The sequence below is a fragment of the Protobothrops mucrosquamatus genome, unplaced genomic scaffold (genome assembly GCF_001527695.2).
Source record: "Protobothrops mucrosquamatus isolate PMUCROS unplaced genomic scaffold, P.Mucros_1.0 scaffold_281, whole genome shotgun sequence".
Taxonomy (NCBI): Eukaryota; Metazoa; Chordata; class Lepidosauria; order Squamata; family Viperidae; genus Protobothrops; species Protobothrops mucrosquamatus.
Window position 1 is genome coordinate 1,338,135 of NW_015386357.1, and position 16,691 is coordinate 1,354,825.

The 16,691-nt window shown below is 36.4% G+C and overlaps 1 protein-coding gene across 1 annotated transcript in view; it reads right to left on the reverse strand.

Moving 5' to 3' along the window:
• KPNA4 (karyopherin subunit alpha 4) overlaps positions 1-7,284 on the reverse strand; it is a 29,490-nt gene extending 22,206 nt beyond the window's left edge. The window contains exon 1 of the mRNA XM_015831837.1: positions 7,172-7,284. Within this exon, the coding sequence (XP_015687323.1) occupies positions 7,172-7,240 (69 nt within the window). The 5' untranslated portion in view covers positions 7,241-7,284. The remainder of the gene's footprint in view (positions 1-7,171) is intronic.
• Between the last annotated feature and the right edge of the window lie 9,407 nt (positions 7,285-16,691).

Genomic DNA, 16,691 nt, shown 5'->3' on the forward strand with positions numbered 1-16,691 from the left:
GATGCTTCTATGTAGCTAGGCAGCCACATCAGTAAAAGGTCTGAAGCTTTAATTGAAAAATCAACTCTGACTGGTAGGCAGCTCACTGAACACCTTGCGCGTGGAAGTTGGTTGCACAACAGCTAAATTATTAGACATATGAATATTTCTGTGATAAGGTAGTCATTACTAGAAAAGGGATTAGGTATAAATTACTGATAAAAGTAGTCATCATTTAGTGACTGCCTAATTTAGCAACTGTTCAGAGTTAACAACTGATGGAAAAAATAACTGGGCAACCTATCCTTGCATTTAGAATCTTTGCAGGTCTGTAAAGCTGAACAGAGTTCATAAGCACAGCAGTGGCATCTCTTAGCTACTGCCTTACTTCATGACCAAGTAACCAGTTCCAAATGTGGATGGTAATTGAGGATATCTGTATTGTCAAAACCCAAACTGCAGCTATTTTCAGAATGAGTGACTAGATATAGTAAATCTATCTGAAAAGTTTCTCAAATGTGGAGCATCTGGGTGGGTGTACTTTATCACTTTTTTCCCTTTTTTTTGTCGTTAAGTTTTTTACACCTTGCTAAGTCACTGGTGGTACTCAAATATTGTCATGTCCTAAAGATGGTACAGTCTGTGAAAAGGTTGAAAAGCCCTGTTCTAAATCAACAAAAGATGGTTATGTGCTGCCATCTAGCTGAAGTGTTGCACTTTACAAATATGCAGTTTAGGCTTTGGTTTATTACACAGGATACATATTTCCTGCATACAGTATTAACTTTCCACTGGACAAACTTTCCATCAGTTCAGTATCTTTCAGTTTGACTCAAAAGAGAATATACATCTGCACAGACACAGGCACACACATTTTTAAGCACATTTTATAAATCTTAATAAAACCACTGACATCAGACTTTTCTGCAATAATTGACAAAAAAATATTGTTGAGGAATCTGGCTATTGGTGTATTTATATCAAAGCCATCTGGATTGGAAAAATGCTTTAAGCAGGTCTACTTTTCATCATTTTGAGGTCTATGAAGTCAAAATTATCACTTTAATTAGTTTGCATTCACTGCAAGTTCTCTAAGCAGACTAGATGTAGCTTTAGCTTTGATTTTTTAATGCTTATTATTAACCCTGATTTTTCATCTTCTATGTTTACTTTCATAATGAATTATTTTTTAATGGTCTTTTGTTTAGCTAAGAGTGGTATCAACTGCATATTTCAATCTGTTAGCTTTTCAACCCCGTTTTGATTCTGTCATCTATTTTAGCCTTTAATTCAGTAATTATTATGTAACAGATATGGGATCAACATGTATCCTTAAATTACTCCCTTTTCTATTCCAAGCCATTTTTTTTCTCCAAATGCAGTTCTTGTTCCAGCTTCTTATAAAACTAGTATAGACCTTCAAAGAATAATCAATCATTTAATCAAGTCTTAATATATTTTAAATTCTGGCAAGAAGTGTAAATTCAAAGCCATTGTTTATGATAAGTAAAACAACCTTTTCTTAAAATTCTCTTGCTCTCTCCACTTTATATTAAACATTAGTTCATTGATCCCTCTGCTTTTTCTGAAACCTATATGCTTCTTTCTCATTTCTCCATATACAGCATTATTCTTTATAAAATATTAAAAATAAAAAAACTATACAGGGAATTATTTATTTGGCAATTCATACACTCCCTTCCATTTCTTGTCTTAGGTATGAATACATGCTGTCTTGCTACATTTTTTATACAGAGCTTGATATCATTTTAAATGTCTCTTCTACATTAGTTTAAACAGCTCAATGACTATTTTATTTGTATCAGATGTTCATTCGACAGATAACCTATTACCATACCTCACAGGTGACTGGAGTAAGTTCCTGAATATATATTTTTCTCTCTACAAACATTTCATATTTGATGGTCTTCTATTTAAAAAAAATTGGATGCAACAGACAAAAGTTGAGTCCAGTCACCCTTCTGAAAGCAAGGTGAACTTTTGTTGAGATTTTGATTTTACATTTCTGGGACACAAGTACCAAGATTGGGGGAGTGGACAGTTAGTGAGAAGTTTGGTAAAAGCATGGGAAGCACTGGAAATATTGCCTAGAGAAAAGGCAATTCAGAGATTACTGGAAGGAATTATTTGGAAAGATGGAGGGATGGGAGGACTAGCAGGAGGTTTGACTGCAGTACTCGGAAGATAGGAGCCTAGTGAAAAAGGGCTTGGAAGCACCAAAGCAGCAGACTGATGGCCTTGTCTCCAGGAGGAAATAACAACAGAATAATACTGTATAATATAATACAAGCTTGTGTCTCTCTGTGTGTTATACGTGTTAAATAAGTAGCTTTGGATTTTAATGGAGATTTGTATTTAACACACTTTCTCTTGAATGGCTTGTTAAATCATATTTTTACTATAATTCTCTCATTCTATAATCTAATTTGTAAAGGTTTCAATATATTTACATCTTCCTCTGATCTCAGTTGCCTCTATCATATCTATTCCACTATTACTCTTCAGTACCAGGTTAGATGCACTTTTTCTGACTTCTTTTTAAAACAGTTTACTTTAGTTTTCCCATATCCACCTTTGCTGATATTGTTGGCCGAGATATCGTATTTTTTTATTCTTTCTTACTTGATACTGTAAAAGGTATCATTCAACTGTCACAGATCCTTCTTGTTACTAAAAGCTTCCATCCTTCATCTTTCTTTAGCAATCATAATAGCTTTTCTGAAAGCTGCTTAGATATTTTCCAATTTAAAATGCTAAAATATTTTAGTTGGTTCAGTTTTGAAAATGTCTCTGAAAAATGTCATAAAATTTGGTACGGTCACATGGTGATCCACTTTTATAACCATCACAAATGTAATTGCCAGGCTCAATTATAGTTGTAACTTGAGGACCACCTGTCTATATATTATATGAATTAAGTTTTGGTAACAAACAAAAGTTATATTTGGATAATACTATTACTTTCCTGCTTTAGTGTACTCAATTTAAATCCCCATTTCCTCAACTTTTGTATTCCAATCACCCACCAGCAATATTACATCTTTTTTTGCTTAAATTGCTTTTAACACATCTTGCAATTTGTCACAAAACTGTTTTAAGTTTTTTCCACAGCTATGTTTGAAGCAGGCATATATGCAACAGTGATCTTCACTAGAATAATTCCAATAGATGTGACTCTGCCATTTATAGGGATATAGCCAAGCACAAATTTCAAGTATTTTTAAAATATTACTGCCTCTCCATTCCTTTGCATGTAATATTCTATTAATACGTAGATTTATTCTGGCCATATCTTCATCCCTAAATGTACTCATAAAGTTTAACATTCTTTCCCATTAACTAGAATAGTTAATAGTTCCTTCCATTCTGGTAATCTCATCATATGATACAAAATCATGTCCAAAAATATTAGCTATGTCCATATAGATATCCTGGCAAAATACTTTGCTGCTGCTTCTTCTAAGTTTGATTTTATACTTCCTTCATATTGCTAAAACCTTGACTTTCACAAACTCCTGTGGATTACTCTTAACTTCACCTCTCCTTTACTGGGAAGAGGGACTTGAGGTTTCCACTAAGATTATTCTCATGGACTCTGAAGTACTGAGCTCTCCAATCATATCAAGATGATAAATGCTCAAGAGGCAAACCAATAAGTTACAATATAAATATGAAATCTGATTACTGTAAAGGAGTCAATAGATCACCATCTTTATAGCAAGCCAAGAAATTGTTGCAGATGGCAGTATTTTTAGTTCTATTAGAACACATGATAAAAAAAATCTCCCAGAATAGCTTAACATGACTATAATTAGAGTTCTGTATCTTCTGCAACTTTAAAATGATACATCCCCTAGAAAAGGAGTAGTAGATATTTAGAACAGCAAAGTACCTCAAATAAACCCTTAATCTGCCCACATTCATCTGCAAATAAGGAAAAAAGGGGGTGGTCTATGCTCCAATTCCCTGCAACATGAAGATCTACTTTGAGGGGCTAACAATATCCAATTGAACCATGATTTTAACACCTGTAAAATTTCTATGATGGTACATGATGCAACTATGACACAATTTACTAAAGAATTACAGTATAAACTGGCATAGAGCAATTACATCTGAAATTTCACTGGATGCATCTCAACAATTCTAAAATCTACTTTGCAGTCACAGTTACTAAGCAGCTTTTCAAGAGTCTTTATGAAAAGTACATTCAACTGTATTGTACAGCTATTAGTTTAAAATAGCCTAAACCTAATATCCTCCAGATGTGTGAGGATACAATTCCTATCATTCTTAAAAATAGAGCCATAAAAATAATTTGATAGTAATCAAATTAGAAATAACTGAAAGTAACACATACTGTTTATTAGCATATGCCTCTTTTCTACGGTACTATCATATATAATACATCTATTGCCTCATAAGCCAGATAATGTCACAAAACTTAAAGATGACTCAAGAATGATATTCCATTCGTATTGAAGATTCTTTTTATTTTGAAATATTGGGATCAAGAAGATGGTTTTCCACAGAAGCAGGAAAGCAGAATTCCCAGGTGCCCTTAAATACCCACCTTAAATAGACTGGCAGTAAGCAGAAAAAGCATATTTTTATCAGCAAATATTATAGTGCTCCTAATCGCTTTCTGTTGATTCCAACTTAATTTACTCTCCCCAATCTTTAGGAATGAACATAGCTGTCTCTTATAAAATTTAGAATGAACAAAATACCACAATTAAATGAGTTTGCACAAGCTTTGGGTTTACATCTGCAGTGGACAATTTTTGTTAGCTTATGATTTTCAAGCATTTGGTTACCATTGAAGCACAATTTTACACCAATTTTACATTCAATTAGGAACTGTACAAACATTTTAGATATAAAAAAGTTCCATCGCAACTGCTACCAAAAAATCTTTAAAAATCTCAGTCCTTCCTCCTGAATGACAGAGCCATACCTCAGAGTTCTTGCCACTCCCTCCTAGTTCAACTTTACAAAGAAATCAGAAGCATTCAGTTCACATTTGCTAGCTTGCTTTTATTAGATTCCTTTTGATCTAGTAAAATTAAAACCAATGTTTTTCTTTTTCACATTATGTAGGTAACAAAACCTTATCAATGACAGATTAATTCCAATATTTTCTAATTTTAGAATAAAACCTTTCAAAATAAACTTTGCAGATGTTCAGCACATCTCATTTGTGAAACAATTTAAAGTTCACATAAAATGTTATTAAATATGCAAGAAAAATACCAGAATTCACAGCATTTCCTAGCATTATATACCCCTTCTGTGAAGGAGCCCAAAAGTTGAGGGAATTAATATGGCACTATTCATGAAACCAAATTAGTTAACTTCATGAAATTATAATTTTCACTGGAGATAAGCTATTACTTATAACCCTCTCTAAAGCAGAGCTGGAGTGAAATATTAGATATCTATTGAAAATAAATTAACACTACTTTCTTGCCAGCTAAGCAGGTATACTAACAGAATCTTAAATATACAATATAAACTGACCATATTTTCAAAAGATTATTTACCTGCCAGCCATCTGAAAGACATAAGAGCATATAATCTAAATAATATGCTGTTCAGATGGATGATAAATACTATGTTATAAAGGAGGTAGAAATGGCAGCAAGAATTCATGAAATCCTAGATTGAAGAAGTGTTATATCAGATTGTTACTCATATTATTTTATTTATTCAATACTGGCACTAACTTTGTTAAAGGCATATTTTAGATTATCTTGTGATGAAAATCAATGAACCCACAATACAGCACCTAAATAATTCTGGCCAATCTCAAAAAGCTAAGCATGTGCTTAGTACTTGGATAAGACATCAGTAGGAAACCCCAGGGCTGTTGCCTAGGCAAAGAAGTTGAAAAAATATTGCATAAGACCAATTCCATGCTGTTGCTAACTATATAGACATGTCTCCAAAGTCACTAGGAGACAATTTATCTTTTATAAATTCTCAAGTTGGAAATTACTATTAGACATAATTCAAAATTTGTGATAGACATCTGAGAAACTGCAAACTGAGATGGTATTTATACAATTTAAAAGAATTTCTACTCAGAAGAGGAACAATAACCAAGCTGCTTACATTATAGTGTCTTCCATCACTGACCATATCCAAGGGCAGTTTTTGACAACCCTGGGAAACTGTGCTTTAATTAATTAATTCGTCAAGGTATCTTACATGCAGAATGATTAGCCAATTTCATTTCATTTGTTTCCTGGCTCAGGGTAGGTTGAAACAGGGAACACTTGTAAAAAGTTAATGGCTTACAGAACAAGTTCAATATTCAAATTTCACTTTAAAAACTCACGGCACAAACACTTTTCGTGTACAGTATTACAGTAAATGCAACCAAAGTAGAACAAGTGAAACAATTTTAAATGAAAAATTGACCGATTTATATTTACACTACAGAATAGATAAAACTATAGTACAAAGTAATTTTGTTTTGTTTTTTTTAAAAAAGAATAATTTAAACAACGTAGTACCAGGACATTTGTGCAACTGTGTGGCTCCAAATCTGGTTCTTTATGGCCAAGGTGCAGTTCAGAGTTGGAAAAAAAAAAAGGTGGGGAAGACGAGAAAAACAAGTCATCTGACAGGCCATTTCCATGTCAGGCAGCTGAGCTGGTGGGGGGGGGGGAGGAAGGGGCTCCTCCATCAGCTTCGGCCATTCGGGCTCCTTCTTTTCTCGCCTTCCTATCTTGGGCGTAAGGCCTCACTCTTCAACGCCTACCCCAAGCAGAAAAGGCAAGAAGGAGAGCACCCCCCTTCCTGGTCTCTCTTGAGCAAGAAAAACGGAACCTTCCATGCCGCCACGGCCGCCGCCGCGAAGAGCAGCAGACTAGGCCGCGGCCCTTCCCAGCCCAGGGTGTTGAGTGTCGACGCGTCCCTCGCGAGGAAAGCACAGCGAACCCCACCCTTCTCCTCCTTCCCCCTCCTCCCTCCCGGCGGAGGCTCCGGCCTCGCCTCGAGGCACTTAAAGCAGGCCCACCGGCCGGCCGGCCGGCCGCCTGGCGCTGGCGTGGGAGATTAGCAGAGACGCCACGGGCAACTGATCTCCAAACCCGCCGGGAGCCTCTTCGGCGCGAGCGGCGGGCTGCTCCGGACCCTCCTCCTCCTCAGAAAAGGGGGTGCCTACCTCCAGGTCGCGGCCTTTGTTCTTAAAGTTCTTCAGCCGTTGGTTGTCCAGCTTCTCGTTGTCGGCCATGGCGGGAGGCAGGGAGCGCGGCCTCGCTTCGTCCTCTTTTCTCCCTCCTCTTTCTCCCGGACCCGGCCGGGCCCTTCTTCCCGGTTCTACTGTCGCGTCTTCGTCCCCCGGCTTCCCTCAGCACCGCGGCGGTCTGGCCACCTTACCTCGAGCCGCCTTCCGCTCCGGCCTGGCCTGATGGCAAACTAAGAAGCGGCAGCGGCCACCCTGCCTGCTCCAGCCGCTCCCGTTGCCTTACAGGCCTTTCTCAGGGCGGCGGAATGTGCCGGTAGCGAAGGCAAGAGAGCGAGCGAGCGAAAGATGGGGGAGGGGAGGGAAGGGGACGGGCAGGGGGGCAGGGGAGGAGGTTGTAGCCTCGCTCTCAGCTAGAGGGCAACGGCCACGCCTTCCCCCTATCCAGCGCCACGCCGTGATTGGCTATTCCTCCGCGGCGGGGCGGGACGCCGGAGCCCTTGGGCGGAGAGACATACGCAAATGAAGGGAGGCGGAAAGGTGGAGCGCTCTGGATGGGAAAGGAGAGTGGAAGGGCTGGCGCGCGCTCGCGGGACTTTCGATTCCTCTCGTTAGGGAGAACCAGCCGCCCGTCTCCCCCAACCAGACGGGGTCCCGGTAGTCATTTGAAGAGCAGAGGTGGCCCCCGATGGCTCCCGACCTGGACCAAAAAGGTTTCACTTGTTTAGGCGCGGCAGAAGAACGTTTAGCGATGTCCATGCTTCCCTGATGGCTTTCTGCCTCCCCTTCGTATAGGAAGCAAATGAACTGGGCTGAGTCGGGAGTGCCTGCGACTGTTGCCTTTCCTTCCCTGCTTCTGGGGAAAGGCCGTTCAGAAAATGCCCTGGCGGCGGTTTAGTAAGGGCAGCGGGCTTGCCTCTAGGTTACGCATGGAAAGTTGATATTTATTGATATCAACTTTTGCATTTATTTATTGATTTTATTCCATCGGGTGGCTTTCGGAATAAATACATAAACATTAAAAGTGTAGGGTCGGATGCAACTCAAGAGGGAGTTAGGACTTAGGTAGAAGTATTCTTAACATATTTTTAATTAAATAGTTTTGAACATTTTCTTCATCTCTTCTACCGTATTGATTTCTTTAAACAGTTACTCATCTTTGTATTGAGGAGGCCAGAAGATCAGCATAAGTGGCAATTGTACTGGCAATTTCAGGATTTCAATACTATTGTTAACACTAGTGATATTTTCTGATGCTTATTTTGAAAACTTTTTAATAGGCCAATGTGGCTTCATGTATAGTATTATCAAAGCTATATTTTGGGCCCATTGTGATGTTCAAAACCCGCTTTTCTTACTAGAGAAAAATTTCAGCTGTTCAGAATAAATGCCTTTTGTCATCTATTCTAAAAGACAAACTCATACTTCAACTGAAGCAAAAACTTTATCTTTAAAGTTGTTTAGTATAACAATGTAATCTACACTTGTTTTGAGGTGAAATGAACCTGAATGTGCCACATATACTAAGATTCTTTTGCATTGGCCCAACCAAAGTTTAAGGAACACCCAGAAACAAAACATGAAAGCAATGCAACCCGTAATTAAAAATAATTGTTTTGCCATTCCATTTTACAAATGAGACCTTGATTCTCAAGTTTTCTTTTGCCATTTTTTCATTGTTAGGTAACTTGGCAGCATAGTTGCTTCTAAAAACTTACAAAAATGGATGACAGATAAAAGCCACAGATTCTTCCCTTTTCCCAATGAGTGTGGATGTATAGTTTCTATTTTCTAGCATCTCAGGAGTCTTGTATTGCCAGTAAGGGGATAACCAGTGTTGAAATGGAAGCAAATGACTGAATGCATGCAATAATTTTTACCCCTTAATCTCTTGTGGGATTTATTCAAATCACCGTAGAAAAATACCATTCTAGAAAATTAAACAGAAATTTAGCCTGTTTTGGTTCTATGATAGAAATATATTGGAGCATTTTCAATATAATATTGAGGGTGAAGGTTCAGTTCACCACTATAGTAGTATTTGCCACAATTGCGATATACTGTAACATTATTAAACAAAGTATAGTTTTTCTATTTGAAAATCTTGTTTTCTATTTAGTTCTCTAAACTAATTCTTAGAATAGCTTTGCATGTCAGCCATACATTTGTCACATAGAAATAATATAATCCAATCCAATCTGTAGGATGTATCTGTGTAAAATGTTTACCCAAAGCCTCTTTTGTAGAAAGCTTTTTTCAGAGAGTCAATAGCAAGCATCAGCTAGAAGGCATGCAAGAAAAAAAGTACTTTGACTTCAGCCTACTCAGCCATAACAAAAAGAACTTTGTTTTCCTCTATTTAGCCATACATTATTTATAATGTGTCTGAATTAAGGATTAGTTTATAATTTACTATTAATTTACACATTCTAATTAAATATGTTTACATCTCTGGAATTAATAATTAATTGCTGTGTTGCTATTCATGCAATGTTATCATTGACTTACTTTTGGATGTACAGTAACAACTATTAAAATCTGGAAATACCAGTACAAGGTGGAAGAACTAAAAGTTTACATACAAGATTTTTAATCTCACATTTTTCCAGTTTTGACAGAGGGAGGGAGGAACTTGTATCATTGTATCCACAGAGAAGCCAATTGAAAAACACTTGTAGGATTATATTTTGAAACAATTTAGAATTCTGTTTTAACAACAATATTTAAATAATAAATATATAAAGTATATGTCTTTAATAAATAATATGTATTAATATAATATTAAATGTTAAATAATATTTAAATAGCATTTAAATAATAAATATAAATAAATATTTTATCTTGGCCTTCTTTCTGAACATTCATGTATAAAATGATAGCCTTCTGCGTGTGAACTCAAACATCTAATTGACAATAATTACCAATGATCATACAAATACCTTTTGATAATATTATTGTTTCAGTGTGTTGTTAGTTGTCCAGAGTCATATTTGCAAGATTCGCAGCCATATAAATCAATTGATTAAATAAAAAAACCTCTCTTGAGCACATAATTATATATATGAACACTATCTTGTATTCTTGTCATTCCAGAACTAAGTAATAAGTGGGTAAATTTTGATTGCAAAATATTAAAAACAACACCTTAATTCAAACAATGAAGAACAAGGGTTAGATCACATGGATATGACCACCATCTGGACTATTTTACTCGTTTATGGACACTCCTGATGCAGAAAATAATGTAATTGAATTTCACAGTATTAATCAGAATGTATACTAAATCCGAACAATTTTATTATGTTATTTATTTTTGTAGCCCTGTGCTATTATATTACGAATGCAGAACAACCAAGCATATCCCATCTTTACCAGTTCAGTACAAAACGTTTACTATTTTAGGTACGTAAATGATCTTTAAAGCCAATACGTTCAATAATTTTGGGTAATATTGCAGCTGTTATGTACGTAGCTGCCAGTGAAACAGAAAATTTGCCTATGGAAGAAATTAAAGCATTGAAATATATTAAATGTAGTTCTACTGAAAGTTTTTGTGGTGCCCAGGATTAATGGTTTCATTTGTAATCCTTTTCAATTCTCAAGACAATAAAATTAAAAATCCAAAAACATTTGTCTCACCTGGAAGTCATTTCACCAATAAAAAGCAACCACTAAAACCAATGTTCTAAGAAGAAAATAAAAAAGAAATTAAACTTAATACTAAAATTAACAATTAAAAGATATATGACTTTACAAATTTTCTAACCCCCAGAAGAGTCAGACAAACACGATTCCTGAGCAAATGTATTCATTAGCTCAGCAGCAATCTGAAAAAACAGTGTGAGATGGGCGAATCTCTTAACAAGGGGGGGATCTTCAAAAGGGTCTTTTGCAAATCAAAATGATCAGGCAGATTTCTAATCAGTTTATTGAGCCTATACTGGTAGTCTCATACCCGATTTTACAACTGTTTTGCCATACTCATTAAGCAAACCACTATGGTTATTGACCAAATCAAGTGATTAAGTGAATCCAGATCCCCCCCATTGTTGGAAAGCCTCTGGGAAAGTTGCAAATGGTGATCACATGATCCCAGGATGCTGCAGTTGGAAATATATGCTAGTTTCCAGGCACCCAAATATCGATCATGGGATCTGTGATGGCAATAATTGTGAGGACCAGTAGTAAGTCAGTCTGTTCAGCATCACTGCAATTTTGAGCAGTCATTAAGCAAATGTTCATAAGGTGAGCACTTCCTGGACGAAAGTTTGTTTAGGAAACTTTTATAGGCATAAAGTAGTATCTGACCCTCTCTGGTTTATAAGTTCCATTGGCCCCACTGATCATTTTTGGGCGTCAGTATTAGACAATAATACCCAAGCTCAATACCAACCAAGAACTTTTTAATTTTTCCCTACCAGCTTCACAGCTGAACTACAAGACCAGATTCTGACAGTTGTGCTGGGAATGTAAACCAGAGCTACATTTAGCATATATTTTATGCAAATATTTAGTACTGATTTGTATTTGGATTCTTATACAGTCTTGAAGCAACGTTTGCCTAACCATGGTCTGATGAATCATGCTGAATCAACAATGAACAAGCCACATTGTGGCTTAGGACAAAACATTAGCCTACTTTTTGTTTCTTATGTATGCATTTATTTTAAGGACTTATTATTAAAAGAAATCGCCAAAATGTACTATGTTTGATTAAACATAGTACAGATGCCAGGAGCAGTAAACAAAGTTTTTAAGTGGACTTTCATTTTCTTTCTCAAATTACTGCCACCAAATGCACTGATAAAATTATGTTGCTGCAAATGTGAATTGAGAAAGAAAAATGATCAGGGAGCAAGCAATGGCTGTGAATTTGCTATTCAGCAGCAAAAGCAAGTCCAGGCAAATTTCAGGAAAATAATATCTCCTTTTGGTTTGTATTATTTATACATGTTTGAGGAGTGCTTTACTTACCTTCGTCATCAGGATCAATGGTTGCTATCACTATATCTTTGCATAGAAAAAGCTATACAGTTATTTTGAGTTTTGTTCCTTCCCCCTCCCTCCAATATTACTGGAGTGGATTACGCAGCTTGGTGAATCATATTAGTAAAGACTAATAATTTGTTGCTACACTTTATCTTTGACGAGCACTTCCAATATTTACCAATCCCCTTTCATTTTTACATTCTAAATTCTGTAGCATGCTGACTGTAGCCCTACATGGGGCAGTTTCTCAGCCTGGTTCTCCCCACTCCTTCTGCTTAATTCAGTGCTACGCTCCAGCCAATTCTTGAAATTCTATGACTCATGTTTTCTTAAGAAAAGCATTGTGTGCAAAGATGCTGCAGAGAAAGGAAAAAAAGAAGCTTTTCTTTAGTTTGCAGTTACAAATATATTTCATGTACTTAAAAATTCTTATTGGTTTTGTTACCATTGTTTTTATTTAATCCATTTGCTGCCCTGCTGTATGGTACCACTATCTCCAGAAAACAATCTGAGCTATCATATTATCATTGCAGCAATATAACTAGCAAGCATGAAAACCAAATAAAAGATAAAAAGCAAATTAATAAAGAACAGTAATGTTCAAAAGCCTGATTGAAAAAAAAATGGTATTCTCACCATCTTGCAGGTATTAAGCATGATTAAAATCCAGCATACTTTAAAGGCTGGGTTTGGCCTTTAAGTCATATATTCAGCATCTTTAAGAAAATTCAAAATATTCAAACAGGGACTCCTGCAACAAATTATGTTGAGGACACAGCTGTTTTTCAGAAACAGCAAATGGTAATACAGGTAGTTCTTGACTTATGGCCACAATTGAGCTCAACATTTCTGCTGCTAAGTGAAGCAGTTATTAAGTGAATTTTGTCCTATTTTACAACCTTTCTTGCCACAGTTGTTAAGTGAATCACTGTAGCTAGCAACACAGTTGTTAAATGAATCTGGCTTCCCCCATTGACTTTACTTGTCAGAAGGTTGCAAAAGATGATCACATAACCGTGGCACACTGCAACCATCATAAATATAAACCAGTTGCCAAGCGTCTGAATTTTAATCACATAACCATGGGGATGCTGTAACGGTTGTAAGTGTGAAAGCCAGTCATAAGTTACTTTTTTTCAGTGCTATTGTAACTTCAATGGTCACTAAATAAATGGTTGTAAGTCAAGGACTACCTGTATGTAGCAAACCATGATTTTTGAAAACAGTAGGATTGGACATAGTAAAGTGCTTTGGATGAAAAACCACCAGATTGTAGATTGGACTGAGAAGTTCTAAAATGTTTCTGGAAGAAGATGATAGTAAGCACCTTTTGTATTTCTGCCACAAGAACAAGATCATTTGGACACTAGGAATTATGCCTGATCAGAAGGAACTTAAATATACCTATTATTCTTCTAAATAACCACTGAAATTCTTGTCAATCTTTTTAACAAGCAGCACCATTTCATTTGTCTGATGTTTGAATTAACAGACATAATTTCTCAGTGCATCTTGCAGAGTATATTTTCAATAAGCATTAAAATTACTGAACTTTCATCATTTTAAACTGGGTTTTGTTTTTTGTTTTTTTGCTTGTTTCAAACCAGGGAATTTAATTAACCACAAGATGGTGCTCTTTTGAAAGGCTATAACTAATTTAAATTACCACTCAAGTATCTATGTATTCTATATTGTAATATTGTTATTATTGTTAGTTGCGAAGTCGTGTCCAACCCATCACGACCCCATGGACAATGTTCCCCCAGGTAATACTGTAATACTGTAGTGAATGTGTTTTCTGGACATAGAACTTTATGTGGCCAAAGTAGAATTGATACCCTAGAGAAGAGTGGGGAACCATGGCACTTTTATGACTTGTGGACTTCAATTCCCAGAATTCCTGAGCCAGCAAGTCTACAAATCATAAAAGGGCCATGGTTCCCTACTCCTGCTCTAGAGGAAGCCATTGGAAGATTGGTGGAATCATCAAATTTGAACCTGTAATTTCGTTGTTCGTGTTGTTAAAGGGGATCTTAAGGCTATCAAATGATGTTTGAAGAGATGTAATGGCATATGCAGAGTTGGCTGGAACCCAAAACAGGAATGAATATTGTGCTGGAATTGAAGTCTCCCTTTCTGAATCCTGAGTTTCTCTCTTTCCCTGTATCCCAAGAATCTTTTATGTTCCATCAGAATCTTCATAATATGCTTGGTCCTAACTATATTAATATAATTTTCTTTCAGTTTTGAGCCAGGCTGTAGTTCTCATTACTGGTAGTCCTTGACTTACAATGATCATAATTTATGTTGTTAAGTGAGACATTTGTTAAATGAATTTTGCCTCATTTTATGACCTTTCTTGCCCCAGTTGTTAATCGCTGCAGTTGTTAAGTTAGTAACATGGTTGTTAAGTGAAACTGACTTCCCCATTGATTTTGCTTATCAGATGGTTGCAAAAGGTGATCACATGACCCCAGGACACTGCAACCATCATAACTATGAGTCAGTTGCGAACCATTTGAATTTTGATCACATGACCATGAGGATGCTGAAATGGTCATAAGTATGAAAATGGATCATAAGTCACTTTTTTAATGCCATTGTAACTTTGAATGGTCACTAAATAAACTGTTGAAAGTCAAGGACTACTAGTACTGCTAACTTCACAATGGAAAGAACCTTAAATGGAACACCAAAGAAATACACCATTGACCAACTGAATAATATAACAAAGCAGGATCCAATCATTGTCCCACTTCCCAAGATTGTCATTGGATGCTTTTTAAAATTGAGATGCTGTTTGGTTTAGGTTTGGTCTTAGAAACTGGGAGACGGAGTTTGTCTTGTCTTAAGCATGAGAGCCGGCTAGTTTAGTTTCTGAATTGTCACCTTCCTGCAGATGTTTTCTGCAGGAGCTCATCTCTATGGAAAATCCCCGCCCCCAACAGATGGAAGATTATGCTCCTGGTGGGAGGAGCCTTTGAAAATGTAGCTTCAGGAACCAAGGTGTCAGAAGTCAGAAGAAGCCAGGATGTAGCCATAGATTCTGATGCTAGACTTTGCTACGCTTTACAAGTGCAGGCTGACAAATTGTTATGGCTTACATTATTATGCTAAATTTTGATTATTTGAGTATTGTAATATTAATATACTGTTTTATTGCTTGTGAATGTCTAAGAGTTGAAATAATTGAAACAACATAGAAGCATTTATAAATAATGAATAACATCTGAGAATATTTTCAAAATCAGTAGATCAACATTTGTCTTAAGCAATAAAGCCATAAATGTCAAAGCTCTTATTTTAATCATACCACATATTATAGTGTTGAAGTTATAAAATGTCTATCAAATGATATTGTACATTTTCTGCAAAAAGCAAAACCCAATTTATTATGGCAAAAAAGTTTTTATGGCTTGTAGTCCTCTTCATTAGATGCATGGATTACTATCCTGAGAGTTGATAAAGGCCTAGTTAACGTATATAATAGTATGTTGGGTGATTCCAGCCACTGTAATTTGAAAACCATGTTTCATGGCTAGGTTAGTTTAGTAATAATTTATGTAACAAAGCAGGACTTTAAATGCAGAGGCCAATTCTAGATTGGTAGTAAGGATTATAAAAGAACTCAGAGAGAAACTGAATGTTGGAACCACTGACTAGTATAACTACCTATATAATGGTTAGTCACACAATAAAAATGTGACACAGACATTCTTATATGGATAGGCTAATTAACATATGTCATGTGACCACAGCACAGGGCCACATATATGCCAATCATTTTTTTTATTATGCAAGTTGTATGAAGACATATAATAGAAACATAGGATTGTGGGTTTTTTTAAAAAAACAACAACAATGCAGCAATGAAGACTAATTCTTTTCCTCTCGGCTTTTGCTCTAAGGACTTCATTCTTTTTTGAATCCAGATTTGATTTGGAAAGGAAGAGAAGTATTTGCACAACCAATAGAAAGGAACATAATGAAAAATAAAAGGAGAGTTTGGTGCTGTGTGATCTTGGATTCAGGGAACAAATAGCAGAAAGAGGGAGCGGGACTTGAAGCAGGTAAGAGGAAAAAACTCACAGCAGAAAAAAAAGCTGGACGATACATTGCAAAGTGAAAGATGAATACAGAGCAATGTCTATTAAATTATTGTTCAATTGTAGAAATGTTTTAAAATCAGTGGAGGATGAAATCAGCATAGTGTTGTATACTTAAGACTTCTGCAGCTATATAGTTAACATTATACTATTCTGTTGATACGATTGGCCCTTTCCAGGGTGATTTGTGGAACCGGTGATGTACGATAGTCAGGCTGACTATCGGGCCTCGCACGCAGCTTAAGAAGACACGGACAACATCTTCCTTTGGTAAGGTGTGTAGAAGCAGGAGCGAAAAGGCCCCTTGAGTTCTTACGCACCTACTTTTATTAGAGTATAGCAGGTATGGGAGTGGTTACATCAGGTATGGGAGTGGTTACATCTCAGGAGGAAGGGAGCATTTC